The sequence below is a fragment of the Vespa velutina genome, chromosome 18 (genome assembly GCF_912470025.1).
Source record: "Vespa velutina chromosome 18, iVesVel2.1, whole genome shotgun sequence".
NCBI classification, from domain to species: domain Eukaryota; kingdom Metazoa; phylum Arthropoda; class Insecta; order Hymenoptera; family Vespidae; genus Vespa; species Vespa velutina.
This window is the reverse complement of record NC_062205.1, coordinates 3,536,595-3,554,410: the sequence shown is the minus strand read 5'-3', so window position 1 is coordinate 3,554,410 and position 17,816 is coordinate 3,536,595. Positions and strand designations below refer to the sequence as shown.

Below are 17,816 nucleotides of genomic sequence, written 5' to 3'. Positions count from 1 at the left end.
TTCTCCTACCAACACACACACACACACACACACACACATACACACACGCGCGCGCGCACACACATTAAGCACTCGGTACACTTTTATTCTTCAAGTTATCGAGACGATATGATTAAATTAACGGCAACGTTAATATCGATATAGCATGCTTATCAATAATATTAATGCTTTCATTCTATTTCTATTTCGAGATAGCATTTGCAGAGAAATGCATTTATGTGTATTGCAAAAAAAAAGAAGAGAAATTTAAGGAATCCGGTTCGCGTATTTTATTAACGTTGATTTCTTTTCATGTTTCGAAATGGACAATGATTACAAATTTCATTATTAATCGTATAATATAATCTTCAATGGAGTCTTGAGTCGTTAAAATGATATGTGTTAAAGTGATATGCTTTACGATTGAGAATTTTAAAAAATCGAAAAACGCGATCGAGATATCATTTATATAAAATATTTGCTATTTTGCATTTAAGCACGTTCGTTAAATCTGAAATATTAGAGATGAATTTTTTTAAAACCGCATACACAAGATCTCAATAAAAGTGACGAGAGGAGCTCGTTTGTGTTTCAATGAAAAATGCTGATCGTGATTCGGAGCAATGATTGGACCCTTTAAGTCGTCAACGTGGACACGTGTATTACGAAATTACGATTCGATATGCTTTGTGTGATAAAAATCGAGTCTGTCTGTTGTCTACGTACATGTAGTAGGAAAGCTAGATTTTTATTCGAATGACAAATCGTTGCTTCGGTAATTTATGCTAGTCTAAATAAATGCGAGAGGGATGTTCGTCCGATCTGCGCCGCGCTCGTTAAATACTTCATTAAATATTTCCAATTTGTCTCTAACTTTAATATACATTTATGTCTATAATCTATATGAATAAATAAAAATATAAATATACTCTCTATATATTAACAACCACGATTACGTAGAACAAATAATTTTACATTAATATACAATCGTTTAATACGATTATATTACACATCCTCCGGCGACGATATTTATTATAAAACCGAGCGAACATCCATCGATCTTTTTAACATCGAATAATAAATTTTATCGGCCGGACGTATCTGGCATATATTTCTAACGATAAGCTGACAGTAGATAGATCATCTAACGAAATACGTTTAACGCGTGGCTTAAAATTTTATGAATCGAAGAAAACTCAAATATGTTTTTACATATTCGATCTTCTCTCGATCGTGTTTCGATAGACGCTCGCATGCGTATAAAAGCCAAAAATTGACGTATTCGTCCCAGGACGCAGTTATATACCCTTGATTCGATTAACTTGTACCTTGGAAAATAGCGATAGAATAGGAAAAACATTATAAAAAATCTATTCGCAAATCCTAAGAGTATTAATGCGACGGTAATTTCCTATCCTTTTTCTTTCTATACTACCGAAAAACATTAAAAAATAATAATTATAAAAGACGACGCGTTTGTTTGGGTCACATCCTAGGACGACAATGTCGTATTCTACCTTGACGTTGATTTTATTATTCGCTTTAGGTTTCATCGTCGGCCTCGTTGCAAGTACAATAATATTACATAGCTAATTCGTTATTACATATATATATATATATATCTCTTACAACACAAATCGACAAAGTTCTTCGGCGTGTTACGCGGAGGGTGCGTTTTCTACGTTAAAGCCTGGACCACGATACGCGACTGTGCGCGATTATAAAATGATATTGATTAATTACACGCGTGTAATACATGTGTCCATCGACACGCATAATTATACTTTATGTTCATTTTAAAACGCCCGTTTTTTCTTTCGAACAATTACAAACGTAAAATTTACTTACGTGTACCACATACGTATATCAAATTCAAATTTCTTTGACGAAAATCGATGATCAACCGATCATAAAATTAACAACGATTTACGAACGATTTTTTAAACTCTTAAGGAACCAAAACAATTAGCTCTCTTTTATTCGCGGAATAACGATCGAATTATAATCGGGTGCTATCGAACCATTCGGTATAAAAATAAATAAACTCTCTATTCTAAGAATAATGCGAAAACATTTTATATTCTCTTACATCTATAAGGGGATAGATCCATATCCTCTTTCTCATTCTCTTTGTGCGCTCACCATCGAAAGGATTACGTGGATATTTTATTACATTTCGAGTCTTTTCGATGGTTAGAAAATTGTTCTATATAAAACCAGGATAAAGTTCTTCTTTGCGTATGTTATATGTGTTAAGGTATGTGTAAATGTAGGTAATGTGTGTATGTGTGTGTATATATATATATATATATATATATATATATTTGTATATCTATATTATATGTATATCCAGATATATCGTAAGTTTTCCATTGCATGAGCAGTCGATATATAATACATATAGCATGCCAATGCTCGTGTCAGTGTACATTTATTTCGTTTCTTTTCTTACCTTTTATCTATCGATTCGTTGAAAGATAACGAGATAACCTTTGGCCTTTTTTAAAAGAAAAGATTTTCTCGTATCATTTGTTTGCCAATAAAGGTAATCGTTGATGAATTTCACCGATGAAATAGTTGACACTCTGCTAATGGAAAGAAAAACATTTTACACCGCAGCAAGATCGTATAAAGCTTGAATAATTATTATATATATTCTACGATATATAGATAAGTACTCGTACGAACAATGAAATATATGGACCCGTTGTCGAACCACTGCATAGTCGTAATATAAAAGGAATACGAAAAAAAAGAATGGAAAAAGACATATGCTTTATCGTATGATTATCGTGCAAATTTGCACAAAGAGAAGAGTATAATACTGGTATAATAATACTCCATTACGTACGTATTTAGCTACGTGAGCATAGGAGAAGCAACGCTTTAACCGGACGCTTACCGATTGTACACATACATATATGTACTTATGTAGATATATATATATATATATATATATATATATATATATATATATATACATATTTACGCTTATGTCATTCGCAAATATCAAGCTCGTCTCCCCTATTCTTGGACTAAAACATTATACAATGTATAAATGTATTGGGTGTGTATGTGTAAGTAGGTAGATAAGTTCTCTACATTGCTGAAAGCATTAATATAAATTTTAATTGACGTTGATTCTTCAGCATGACGAGTTCTTGCAAAAGACCGCTAAAGACTTTGTAGATAAGGGGAGAGCGATGTTTGCCGCATTGGATCTTTGCCAAAATAAAAACTTGACTGTGCATAGGTATATATATATATATTATATATATACATATATATATAATATACGTGCATAATTACCTATTCTTTCGACTTTCATAAATCAAAATATATCTGCGTTTGATGACAGATATAAAACTTAGATATATGTATATGGGTTATCACTTACGTTGATACTTTAATTTCGTCCATGCGAGAAAGAAAAAGAGAAAGTAAGAGAAAAAGAGAAAGAGAGAGAAAGAGAGAGAGGGAGAGAGAGAGAGAGAGAGAGAGAGAGAGAGAGGAACATATAAACGCACAGAAAAATAAGGAAAAAGAAAAAAGAAAAAATGAGTCTCCATCTTTTCCACAGGGACCTTAGAAAGTCGTAGAAAAATAAAGACGTTCATTGCTTGATTTCCTTTCCTTCTTTCTCACTTTTCTTAAAAGTTGAATCGAGCACGTATGTATGTTCTCAAAGAGTTTCACTTACTTACGACCTTCGATAGTTGCCAAGAGAAATCGAGAAACTATATTCCTATCGCACTTACATCCACGACACGATGACGGAAACGATCGATGCTTGTCCGGTGTTAAAGAAAGATACGAATATCGCGTTGAAAAGTTGAAATCAAATTTCGAAGGAACGATCGTAACCGTTTCAGTTCGTGATATCTAAATTGCAACGTTCGAATCTTTCCGTCTACGAAAGGATCTTTTCAATAAATCAAGTAACGAATTTTAGGATATATCGTACTCGATTCAACCAATGTTCTCATAGAAAATGTTATATATCACGGGCGTAAAGGAAAATTTGTAAGGATTGAACGAGATCGGGAATTTTCTTGCGTTAGTTGTTACGTGCTTCGTACTTCTTTTCTTGTTTCTTTTTTTTTTTTTTTTGTTTTTGTTTTGTATTGGTCCATCGAACATTGCGTGTTCAACACGCATCGATTGAAAGAAGAAAAAGAGGAACATTTGTTACTATCGTAAAAACGATTTCGTTTTTTACGAAAATCCATTCTCCAACGGCTAGATACAGAATGGACAAATGCGTGGCCTGTTGACACTTATCGATCCTTCAACTTTAAGCTTCTCTCTCTCTTTATTTTGCGATCATAATTTTGGCCAATTCCACGAGGAATTTCAAAAGGAAAATTTTCATTGCTTTGTCCGTCTTTTAATAAAGCTTGCGCAGCTGGTTCGTCGGGTAAACGGATCACTTGTTTTCTATCTTTAATTAAAGCGTTAGAACAGTCCGGCTATAATGGATCTTTTCTACTTAACGATACGTTACCTGCGCAAGCCTCTTCGTTCGTCTCCTCTTTATCCGTTATACCATTTCCTACGTATATTTCTTCTTTCTCTAAGTTTTCACAATTAATATCGTACGATTACTCGAAAATTATCACGTACGATCTACGTACAATGAATTCGAAAGTTTATCGAAAGATCGCTTATTATACTCGTTATATACTTTTTATGAAGCAGCAATGATCTTCTTTTTTTTTTCTTTTTTCTTTTTTTCCTTTTTTTTCCTTTTTTTTTTTTTTCTTTTCTTGATAAAGAGCGAACTTTATTTTTACTAGTTTGACCGATAGTTTGAAATTCAACGAGCAAGGTACTACTTTTTTTCTTCTTTTGTCCCATCTCTCCCCTACTGCCCACGCCCTCCCCCGCGTCCCCCGCCCAACTCGTTAAGATCGACCAGGAAGGAGTCGATTTATCTTCCGCCCATTTTCCTAGTTCCTTACAACTCTATGATATCAGGCGCACGAAACTGTACTTTACTACTATACTTCTGGACGACCTCATTACCTTGCTCGTTTGAGCCCTCTTCCTCTTCGTCTTCCTCTACCTCCACCACTTTAAGCATTTTTCCTCCGAGCAAATCTCTATCTTGGTATCTCTTACTGGCCGTTGACTTCTCTCGAATGTCTGGCGATCGAATAGAACGCCGTGGTTATTTGTATCTGAAAATAGTCAAGCGTTTTTTTATTAGTCAACGCGAAGTTTGAATTTATCTAGGTATGTAGAGATTTTTATTATTTTATTTAGACATTACGATCAGTCAAATCGTAAAGCAGAGATGCTTAATCAATTAAAATTTAACACGTGAGATTATTGACATTAACTTGAAAGATTAAGGGATTTTACGTGAAACGTATGATAAACTGTGTTACATAAAAGCGGGAGAAAAAAGAGAGGGAGGGAGGGAGGGAGGGAGAGAGAGAGAGAGAGAGAGGCAAAGAAATGAGAAACCAAAACAGCTATTTTTCTCCAATAGGTAACAAATGAAATGTGACATAAACGAGCAAGACGAAAAAACGACGACGCACTAGTTCGTGTAAATCGGTGTTCTCGTTTCGTATATTTGTTTTACGTGTTCGTAGTTGGCCTCCTTTCTTCACCGACTTTAGTACGAAAAATACAGAGATAATGTCGCATACCAAAGTCAAATGCAATAGCATTTGTAAATACGTGAAAGTTCGACGCGAGATAAAAAAGAGAAAAAAAGAAAAGATAATAAAAAAGGAAAAAAAGAGAAAGAAAAAAAAATAATTCAGGAATTTCTTTGGCGAAGGTTCAACTCGCCAATTTCCTCTCTGTGTCAGATACATCGCAATTTTCTACGTAGGATTTATTTCCCAGCCCTTCTTCGATCGTGCTTACCCTCGAAACATTATCGAGCGTACGCGATAGCGCCACGACAAACACGAGAAGGGGAAACGAGAACAAGCTGGGAAATACAGGCATTTATCTCACACGCAACGAAATCAATGAAAGGATTGGGGAAAAAGGGATGGTGGGTGATGAGAATGATTCGAATACGATTCAGGCACGTTGTGTCCTTCATCAATATCACAAACTTTTTCTTATTTATGAAAACTTTTAACTTCGTTGACACGAATGACGGAACGCATTGACCTGCCATAGTTTTAGTTAGGCCAATGCATTTTTCTAACTAATGAATTTTTCTTTTTCTCTTTCTTTACTGTTTTTTTTTTCTTTTTTTTTTTTTTTGTTTTTTTTTCTTCTATTAACGACACAGAAAAAATGATTTCGCTGTAAACAGACAAACGTTCGTAGAATATCTATGCGATGCAGAAAATGATCTATGTAATTATGCATATGTAGACGTACATTATACATGTATGTATTCGGTTGAACGACGTCAATTAAACCTCTGACGATCGATGTGAATGCATAAAATGCACGTGGAAAAGCATAAAAGCGGACAAAGCTGGGGAATATCGATCGGCCGAGACAAGGTACGTCCGATCAATTTCCTTAGTACTTTCAACAGCTTGCTTCTCTAAAAAGGATCGAGAAAAAAGAAAAGCAAAGAAGATTGTTCAATCGATGTAACGTAAAACGTAAGGTAAATTTGATTTTGAAAATTAGAGACCTACAAGTTTTTCATCTTTTTCCTAATGTCATTTCCGATTGATTTTTCGTCGTCGATGTTTATTTAATGAATTGGAAATGAAATCGATACGATTTAATAAAGAGGAATAGACTTACCTTTCGGGCCAAGGACACGCACAAATTCTACAAAATGCTAGGCCAAGAGAGAGCAAAAGACTCGCCGCTATTGCCACGTAAACAATGCAGAGATGAACCAGTGAGAATATGTAGAGCGTTTTGTGGCACCATCGGTCGGGATCATAAAGCATTGGTGCATATTCCGGCCATTCGATGCTGAGTATCCAATAATTTCCTGAAGCAAAAGGAAGTCCTACCACGTGATGGAAAGGAAGCAGTTGGGGTCTTTTAAAAATTCCTCGTCGACAATTTGAAAATATGAAACGTATTTTACTTTCTTACGATTCTCGATCAACGAGGGAAAGGAGAATTTCATAAAGCATTATAAATTCCGTCTACGTCGTCTATTGAAATTCGAATGGCATTATCATATCACGCAACCGAATGGATTTCAAAAATTTCGATAAACTTTTCCCAATAAGAAAACCATTTCGAATATCAACGAATATCGTTTCTAATAGTTAATAAGTTATTATTTTGGATTCTCTCGTTAAAACGTTTCTTTTCTAATCTATTAAGAAATTTCTTAATATAATTTACCTAAAGCAAACCAACCGACGAGGAAGCACGAGAGAGCTATCGAAATCAACTTCGTGGGTGAAACATAAGATCTGGTATTAGGAACGGTAAGAGCTTCTGGTCTTCTGGAACGTATTTGAGAGTAAAGTGACCAAAACATTCTAATGGTGCCCAAAATACCACCGACCAACATGTAGAGAGGAATGTGTGGTTCCCTCGGGCAGTCTTTGATGAATTGTATACCTGGAGTATAGACAAACTTAAGAAATTAATGTTATATACACAGGGACACAGGGAAAATCGATGAATGATCAAGTTTGCAATGCTTATATATATCCTTTCATTTTATAAAAATATATCCTCTCGATTCACTTTTATCCTTTAGCCATTCCTTTTCGAAGGTATTAACGAAAAGTTGTTATTCAACATTTTTATAACATAAATTTACGGCGCACAATTTCGGTAGGAAAACTATCTTTTTTTTTTCCCCGAATACAAAATATTTCATTCAATCAGTCACAAACAGATCCTGAGAAATTTAACTTAACTTTCTCAAACGAATTGCAGAGTCATGCATTTGCAGCTATTTGCACACGGCATATTTATACGCCATATTGATTCTAAGAAAGGCTCTACGATTCCTAGTAGTCCTATTGAAGACGCATCCTGCTTGTAGTAAATCAGATCAAGAATCTATGCCCACGCATCTATGAGATATGATTATGAAACTTCACAAATAAGTTCGTTCGTTGTAGGCGTGTCACGATATCGGATCGCGTGTTTTAAACCCAAGAGAGCCAATTAACTTGCCAATGATGCCGGATGTCCTCTATAATTTAATCCTTTTGATCCTTATGCTCCTCGGGAAGATTTCCCGAGTGTCGGCGAAGTCGAATGAACTACGTTAGAGTTCATTGAAAATAGAAAAACGGCATTGAATTAGAATGGAACGCGACATTGAAAGTTTTCAATCCCTTTCCCTATCACGGATTTGACCGCAGATTGTAAGACGTTAATTTGACGCTTTGTTCCATTAAGCGTATCATCGATTTATTATTAAAATTATATCAAATTAATATTAATACGAGTTATAAGTGAAATGGCGAGGATAAAGGGCGTTGCTTTAATATCAAGATACGCTACGTAAAAATTTTATGTTCTTAATTCATGCAAAACTTTATCTGAGCGATTATAATCACCTTTGGTATACAGCAAACGTACAACGTTGGATTACTACCTTTAGTACACAACGTATGTACGTGCAACGTTTGATGACTATAGTCACTTTTGACTATACAGCGAACATTAGGTGACCATAGTTACCTTTAGTAAAGAAAGGGGTAATGGTATTCCTAATTAATAGCAGTTCTTCGTACGGGACATGGCTGTCGACAGGTTCGATCCTTTCGTTTCTTTCCGATTTCTTTTTTTTTTCTCCTTTACGATAGAAAATATTCTGGCACCATCTCGAATAAATCAATGAGATATTTTCCATTCACGGGGATACAAAGGTACTTTGTCATTCAATACGAAGGACCGCGAAAGCTGTCGCTTAACACGCAAAACGTCGTCGATATAATGATTAAAGTATTGAACTATTGGAAGTTCTTAATAGACTTTAGGGGATCATCAAACGAACTCGAACCATCGAAAACTATTTTAACAAGCCGTCATTGAAAGTTTTCGTAGAAAATAAATGAAATAATGAAACTACTCATCAATATATAGTAAATAATAATGAAAAGTAAATAAATATTCTGCATCGTTTATTTGAACTAATCGTCGAAATTTTGACAAGTTGAAAGAAATTTTTTACTTTCCCCGGAAAGATATTCTGTTATGCTTCGTGGACAGTTATATATAAATGAATGCGAACAAAAGAGAATTATTTAATCTAATTGAAGTATCTATAAAAAGTAGGAGGTGATGTATAAAGACGCACGTAAGTTACACCGGCTATAGATATCTCTTAGCGAACTTTTCTTTTTTCTTGTTTGTTTTTTTTTTCTTTTTTTTTAAAGCTGGATAGTCTTATACCTAGGTGTAATAATATCTGTGCCGACGTAATCCATAGATTTTTATGAACGGGATTTAGCGAGCGAACCTTCTTCAAGGGTTATCGATTGCAACATTTTTTTTTATTAATGCAAACAATTTTAGAATCCTTATCACTTACCTAGAATAAACATCAGAATAGGCATAGTAGAAAGGACCACAAGACATATGGTAACTATCATTGTCTTGCTAATGACCCTCAGAGCACGGAAAACGAAGTCGCACGTGCCGTTGGCCTCGAGATGGGCGTCCTTCAGTTGAAAGACCACGGAACCGTAGGTCGCCACTCCGAGGTTTGCGGTTTCCAAAGTGCCCTTCTCTGGTATTTTGATAATTCCGGCGCACAATCGACGCGACTCGTCGCCTGAAAACTGCAATTCGATTCTATGGATTCGAATTTTCTAATTTTCCTTTCAAAAGAATACCTATTCACTTATCGAGCTAACATTAAACGTTTTCAATTTTTTATTCTGCCAACGTTGGATGACGTAGAAAGAAGAGAAAAAAAAGTAAATAAATTGAAAGAGGACGGGGGAGAGCATTAAAGAATAGCTCAGAGCGTAACCGAGCGAGAGTCTTTTTCCAGGCGAGAAAATGCATTTTGTAAACAGCGTTACTATCTGGCGCTTGTCGTATAACGAAATTCTTGGGAAGGCATACGAAGGACTAACCTATTTATAGTTTGCACATAACACGCGGTCCTGCACCTAGCAGGATATGTTAAAAAAAGGAAAAAAAAATATATATATAAAAGAGAAAGAGAGAGAGAGAGAGAGAAGAAATGAAAGAACGCAACGTTATTCTATCCTTACAATCTCTTTCAAACGCTTAACTTAGGAATCGTCAATTTTTATATCTCAATAATTTAGTATCTTCTCATTATAAACCTCGATACTTTTCCTTCAGTTTATTATATCGCAATATAAGAGCCGCGTCAAATTTGATTGGAAATATTACTGTGCTTTTCCAAGCGAAAGATAAATAATTACATACCTGAGAAACGGAACTACTTGCTCGTCTGGATTCCGTCCAAGAATTCCCGCCGTGTGCGAGATTAATTTGAGCTCCATTCCCTGCTGATCTTACGCTACTAGAATTCATATCCTTTTGACGATAGGGCGAGGAACTACGGCTTCTCACAGTTCCTACGACAAATAAAATAATTCGAAAGCGAAGTCTTGATATTTATATTTCTTGAATTTTCTCTCTCTCTCTCTCTCTCTCTCTCTCGCGCTTTCTCCGTATTTAATCGATTATCTCGAAAGGTACGAGAAGATAGAGCTCAAGTAATTCACCTTGATCGGCGGAAGCTCTTCTCGGATCCTGCAATGTCAAATTGCTTTTGGTAATTCTTCTATCCAGTCCTCCACCGAGGCTACCCCTGGGACTTCTGTCGATACTCTCTGGAGCTATACTTCCCCTGGGACTTCTATTTTCCTCGTCGTTGTGACCAGCGATACCTCTGCAATGCCTTTCCAAATCGTTAACGACAATGCTGCCACGAGGAGATCTATTTGCTTGTTCGTGGGTAACTATTGAGCCACGTGGACTGCGATTTCCCTCGGGACAAATAGACCCTCTCGGAGAACGATTCGGATCCGGCGCGATTGAACCCCTTGGAGAACGATTAGGATCCGGTGCTATCGAACCTCGTGGACTCTGATTCGCGCATTCGGAACTTAAGGATCCTCGTGGACTTCTATCGATTTCTAACGGCGTCGTCGCACCCGCTCTTCCAGTCCTAACTATTTCAGGACAAATAGAACCACGTGGACTACGATCAAATTCCAGATTTGCTACGCTCCCGCGTGGACTTCTGCCCGAGTCTGGTACCAAAGAGTGTCTGGGACTACGGTTCCCCGTTATATTTCCATTTTCTGCCATTAGAGATGTCCTTGAACCACCGAGAGGTATCAGACTATTTCGTGGACTGCGATTGTAAGCCACGTCGGGGACCAATGAATGTCTTGAACTATGAGGAGCGTCCGGGGTCAAACTGTTTCGGGGCGATCTACTTATGTCCGGTACCAGACTGTTGCGTGGACTTCGACCAGAATCGGGTATCAAAGAACCACGAGGACTTCTACAGTAATCCTCAGGTATCAAGGAGTTACGTGGACTTCGAGCAATGTCTGCTGTTAAATTGTTGCGAGATCCACCATAATCCAGATCTGGTAAAATCCTTCGACCGCTGCCCTACAATATATATAAGGAAAGATTTTTCTTTATATCTATATTGGATTTCGATATCAAAAAGTTTTTATTATAAATACAAAGAATATGAGGATCTTATATATTGTTATTCTTAAAGAAAATAATCTCTCTTTTTTCGTAGCACGTCCGAAGATTTCTTTCTTTACGTGTATTACATAGCATTTGTACATTTCTTCTTTCTTCCTTTTTTGCATTTTTTCCCCTCCCCCGGCCCCGTTTTTTTTTAATTAAAACCGTCTTCCAGTTTTAAGAAACTCAAATATTCCGTGGACAATGTCGTTCCGTGAGAAACCGTAAAAAGAAAGTTTACCGAATAAACTGGAACTACTTTCGTAAAACTTTGGAAAGAAAATTTTTCTGAAAATCAGGTTGCGAGACATGCATGTGCATTTTCTAAAGTGAAATATAAGTTGAGAGAAACCTCTTCCGGTAAATCATTTTCAACATCGAGTGCTATATTCGGTACGACGCTTCCTCTCGGTGATTTCTGTCTTTCCATCGTGCTGTAAGGACTGATCTGAGTCAAAAGATCAGGCTTTTCCGTGGCAACGCTTGCTCGACGTCCTCTGCTCGTAGGAGATGAAGCAGGATGACTCGAGTTTGCAACACTTCGTGACGCCCGGCGGCGTCGCGATGACGCGCTTCGATGTAACATCACGGCGACATCTTTTCAATCCTAAAACTTGACAAAGTTCTTTATATAAAAGTACGTAATTTAATATCATATTAATCTATTTATATCTATCTAACATCTCGACCCTCAATTATTCCCCAATGTATATTATATCTATTATAAAACTAATGATAAAAGTCCTACGAAGCGTAGATAACGTCAAATCTTTTTTATTGTCTCGATAATTATAGCACCACCTTCCTCTTCGTATTGTAAAAGCGTGAAATAGCTTTCAACTTGTCGACTATGATCGAAAAAAAATCATGAGTGAACTTTCTCTGACATTAAATATGATATTGCGTTGACAGGAATATCGAGTGTCGTTTAAAACAATGAAATATCCAGAGAAGTAAATAAATTTGTTGAAATTTTAGAAACAAACTTGACATAAATTGAAAGCTGATACGTTCGTATTATAATCTCTGGTTGGATAACATTCAAACCCGATGGGGGGGAGGGGGGAGGGGGGAGGGGTAGGGGGGGAAGGGGATTTTGCATGTAGGAGTAAGGACAACGATATCTTAATACAAAGCATTCTTGTATGACATATTGCTGGTTTATGAGATAAGCCCTTGGTAACGTATATCCCATGTTCAACCCTCCACATGTAACTCTATGAGATATACTACGCACTCCGTTCTGACATTCGGCTTCCACCTTGCAGGAACTTGTTATTCCATCGTCGACGCACCGCCTTCAGTACGTGGGAATAATCTTAGTAACCCGGGGAGCTTAGCAATGAGACGACCATCGTAAGTCCCTCAGTTTCATCCTACAATTTATAGCGTGAATCTGCTAAGCAATGTATTAAAAATTTCATGTATATTCTTAACCATTTCTTTTCCTTTTTTTTTTCTACGTTTTCCTCCTTTATCAATTATATTAAATCCTGAATACTCTCATAAATACGAATATGTAAAATATGTACACACGATCCCTTGAGATAACGATCGGAAACGTGATAATGTTTCTTATTGTAATTATTACGGATGATAATTGACAAATACATTGACGAATGTTGCACAAAAAATCGTATCGTATTTATTCACTCGACCATTTATCGGTTTTTAATTTTTCTTGCTTGAATGTAAGAAAGACAACAAAAAAAAAAAAAAGGAAAAAAAAAAATAGAAAGAAAAGAAATATACAAACAAACAAAAAATGAATCCAATCGTTGGAAAATAATTGAACGTGTTTATGATTCGTTTTACAAAATGCAAAAACAAAAGCAAGAGATATTACTATTATTCCCATAAAGCATTTAAATCGAGTCACTTTACATAAAGTTGGATTTCAATCAAACGGTCAACAATATGATTAAAGTAAAATGTGGTTGTCGCGTAGCGATGAGACGGCTTGCCGACCAAACAAAGACTTCGGTGGGCGTTCATCGAGCGACCAAAATACTCTTTGTGTGGTTTACAGACAAAGATTCCATTAACCCGAGTATGGATCAATGACCGTATTTCCAGCTATCTCTTCTCCGGACCATCCTCTTTTGATGAGACTACCTTTTCTTTTACCATATCCTTTAGAATTACCGAAATCCATTTGTTTCTTACGGACTTTTCAACTAGACGAAAAAAAAAGAAAAGAAAAAGAATGAGAGAGGGGGAGAGAGAGAGAGAGAGAGAGAGAGAGAGAGAGGAAGAAAGATGGCCAATGGCGAGGAAAGAGAAAGAGCCAGTTTAACGGGGCAAAATAAAAGCCAATTTCGAGTAGAACCTGTTCCAACTCTACTCTACTATTTCCTTTCAACCTTTATTGCCGTTAGATTGTTTTAACCAGAATGAAGATTCTATTTCTTTTCTTTCTATTTCAATTACCTCCTTCAAAATATGAATTAACTGAAACAACGTTACTTCATACAGCTTGGCTATATAAATATTTAATAATTGTTTTCATGCGATTTGACGAAAGCGCGAAAATCGTTGATACGAGATAAATCAACTCGATAAACTCAATGTTATTGTGAAGTTTTCGCGATGTGAGTATAATGTGTTTGTCAATTTTAATACAGATATATTCCGTAAAGTATAATTAATTTCTGAAACGAGAGAAGTCGGTGACCTGCATCCAACTATAAATACGGTATTGCTTTATGAGTATGAAGCTGCAATTCAGTGGAAAAAGCCGAAATGTCAGACACATCTTTGTAAAATGTTAGAGAAACTTTAAGGAGCCTTTGATATAAACTTATCATTCATCAGATTTCCTGATTCATATTCTTTATTTATCGCGTGGAAAAAAAGAAAAATAATCGTTAATTATATTAATAAATATCGTTTTATTAAATAGAGAAAATATTGATCGGTGATATTTTAATACATACATACTTTATCATAGATATTGTTCTCTTCGTAATATTCAATTCAAAAGAAAATTTATTTTTATAATAAACGCGTGCCCTTTCTATTTTTTTCTTTTTCTCTTTCATTCCTTTTCTCCCTTTCAACCCAATGAGATTTCTTTGGGTCATTATCGCGAAATGCATAATAATTAAAATAAATGATAGGAAATTATTATGCAAAAGTTAGATCATTTGCGACCATTGCGTTGGAGAGAAAAATGTTTGAACGCCCGTTTAAAGCGTACTTCAAAGCCAATCAATTAAAATGATTTTATCTTTGCAAAAGCGGACACGGTAAAACGGCATATAGGGAAAAACGTTAAATTTACTGAAGCATTGCGTGCCGCGCTTTCACCTGCGCACGCAACAATCACTACCACCTACTATCGTAAACATTAACTCAATTCGTTCGTAGGAATGATTTTATCAAAGAAAAAAAAAGAAAAAAAAAATTGAATTAAATAATCCCTTTATTCTTTCTATATATTTAAATAAAATAAATATGCTCGGAAGAAATAATGTCTAGTGTTAGTCGTATCTACGTTATAGTAATCAATATCATTGTATGACTGCAATACTCCTATGTATTCCAAGTAGAATTTTAAACAACGGGAAAGTAAAATTAGTTTAAACTAAAACATGTTTAATAGTTATTGTTCTTTTCTAATTATCACGACAAATTAAATGAGTCTTGATCATTAACGCACGTATAAGACATAAATATATTAACCGGTATTATTTGTAATCTGCTTAAGTAGATGTTATACGCACGCGTATGTCCAATTAAATTCTGTGTACCAATGAAAATGATTTATGATTACATACAAAATAATTGATGACGATTTAACCAGTTGAAAAACGATTTTACTCGATAAAAGCTCTTTTCGAGACTTAATTACAATACGAAAACGTATGAAAAAATAAAAAAGATTCTAGTTATTTATTCGTTTATTTAATTAAATTAATAAGCGGCAAACATCTGTAACGATTATTCAGCGTTCTTCTCTCATAATAATTAATTAGAGATACAATTGAAATCTGATTTAAGGTTTTGTTACAAAAATATCAGTTATTCTATTTTCTATAGTTTCATCTCTCTACTACTTTTCCGATGTATTCGTTAATTACACAATTCTAGCTGAAAGATCGAAGCGTCAGAAAATGTAATCGCGAAGTAGATAACATCAGCGTTAATGGAAACACGTTAACTTTCATTCACGGTGACGATACTAGATGATCTATTAACTAGATTATTTTTATCGTTACCACGTAAACATAGAATTTGCTCATTCCATTAGCTTTCTTCTAATGTACATCAGCGTAATGTACAACGTTAACGTACAACAGCTATGACGGCGCTGAATGTTGCGACGCTAAAATTTTGGACAATAAGTTATTTACACGTAAACAATTTGATATGTATCATGGATCGAACAAAAATTCTATTTACATAATAGAAAAATAAGAACTCGGAAGCTCACCTCCGAGTAAAAAGACGAATGAAGTTTTGGATTCATGTTCCTTGGAACGGGCTCCCTACCGTGTGTTTACAATATCACTGAGGAACTCACAAAGCTGATATAGAGATATTTCACTATGAGCAATGGTAATATCTTTCAACAATCAATTATCAGCGGATATCAGCGAAAAGAACGACAATAGAAGATATGTCGTGGCATAGATGTTAAAATGAAAAATCTTTCGAGAATAAGACAGGGTTAGTCGTGTTAAGTGGGGATTCTAAGTTATCTCACGACACAAGTTACCTCGTTCGCGGCTTGAATCCAACTGAACGGCCCGTTCGAAGGAGCGCGAGCATATAACGCGGGGCGTATCACGGAACGTACAGACCCTCCCTCTAGCTCGTTCTCACCCCCGAATCATCTTTATCCATCCTCACCGTCCTTCTTCCTTTACCTTACGGGATCCCTTCGATTCTTCTACCTACGCATCTCTATAAGAGTGTGCTATCTACGCGCGCGTTCACGCACACACACACACACACGATATATATATATATATATATATATATATATACATATACCAATAGCTCTATATATAGAGAGAGAGAGCTATGAGTATATCGAAACAAGAATGTGTCCAATGATAGTGTTATTTTCGTTGTGGAAAAAGCAACGTCATCGACCGTTTGTACTCGACGGTTCCTACATGGTTCACACTCGAGTTACTTAAAGATAGCTGATACATATGCATTTAAAAAGTACGATCCATTTCGCGCCAATACTCAGCCTTTTTCCATACTTTGCTAAGAATCCTTTCGCAGTCTATTTATAAAAATTGATTTTTATTGAAGGGCGAGAAGAAGGCCGAGCGGTGCCTCCCTCGACGAAATTCCGATTTTGCGCAGATTCAATGCCACCAACGTTCTTCTATCTTTGTTGATTTCTCTCCTTTCTTTTTCCATTCTTTCTTTTTGATCGTACGTCCGTATTAAAAAAAAAAATTCTTTTCGATTACGTTGCGACATATCGTATCGTAAAGGTACTCAAACGCTGTAAATAAAACGATCGATTTCGGGAATAATCTCTGGATTGGATCTTAGATGGCTAAATTAACATTTCAAATTTCTTATACGATATTCGATCATATTAATTATTTATGATATATCGTAATGATACACATATTTTGTATTTACATCGAAATAACGTATAACATGACAAAATTATAATAGAATTTTGAAGTCCACTCGATTGAAAGACTTTTTATTGGATAAAGATGAAGGAACGAAAACAAATTAGGATTTCATTGTTATGTTTTAATATTTAATTGAATTATCATCAAATTATCTTCTCGTAATTAATAATCGTACATTAAAACAGATATAAAACAGGTTACATTCAATATTATATTACGTTTATGTGTCGTTATATCGTATTAATAAATGTTTTAGTAACGATAAATTAAAATATTTGATAATTATAATAGGATTTTTATGTAATCGAATTTAATAAAAGCGTCACATTTAACTCGCGAAATTAATTTCATTTCAATATTCAAAGATTATCATAGCAGAGTGTTTGTGGATGTATTTATAAATCTAATAAAATAAATCGAGAAATTAAAATGCAGAAGAGAGAATGTAAACAAAATAAAAATCCATTGTATGCCCGGCGGCGGCCTTGAACCGAGATGACACTATCGGTTCATTCAAACGTAGTATTCGATATTGTAAACAGCCTTTCTAAAGATGCAAACAATCGAGCACATTACTATTTCTCTTTTTTTTCTCTTAAAAATTTATGAATTAATCTT

The 17,816-nt window shown here is 35.3% G+C and overlaps 1 protein-coding gene across 8 annotated transcripts; it reads right to left on the bottom strand.

The window, feature by feature from the left end:
• Positions 1-2,256: 2,256 nt before the first annotated feature.
• On the bottom strand, positions 2,257-16,347 carry LOC124955411. Of its 8 annotated transcripts, XM_047509787.1 has the most exons (9): positions 16,025-16,329; positions 15,810-15,916; positions 11,942-12,202; positions 10,602-11,502; positions 10,300-10,451; positions 9,428-9,677; positions 7,273-7,494; positions 6,712-6,925; positions 2,257-5,159 (listed from the first exon to the last, which is right to left on the bottom strand). In XM_047509787.1, exons 3-9 carry the CDS (start codon positions 12,173-12,175, stop codon positions 5,150-5,152), a joined length of 1,983 nt encoding a protein of 660 aa, XP_047365743.1. In that variant the 5' UTR covers positions 12,176-12,202; positions 15,810-15,916; positions 16,025-16,329; the 3' UTR covers positions 2,257-5,149. The 8 variants fall into 8 exon arrangements, with proteins under 8 accessions (XP_047365743.1, XP_047365744.1, XP_047365742.1 ...); XM_047509788.1 differs by lacking the exon at positions 15,810-15,916 and having other exon boundaries at positions 16,310-16,347; XM_047509786.1 differs by lacking the exon at positions 15,810-15,916.
• Between the last annotated feature and the right edge of the window lie 1,469 nt (positions 16,348-17,816).

What these genes read in the sequence shown, in the direction of transcription:
- LOC124955411 (XM_047509788.1), bottom strand. Translation starts at nt 12,175, where the DNA reads ATGTTACATCGAAGCGCGTCATCGCGACGCCGCCGGGCGTCACGAAGT. An exon ending in CAAGTAGTTCCGTTTCTCAG is followed by an intron (nt 9,678 to 10,299) that starts GTATGTAATTAT and finishes ATCGAATTGCAG; the next exon opens with TTTTCAGGCGACGAGTCGCG. An exon ending in CGTCGGTTGGTTTGCTTTAG is followed by an intron (nt 6,926 to 7,272) that starts GTAAATTATATT and finishes ATCACGTGGTAG; the next exon opens with GACTTCCTTTTGCTTCAGGA.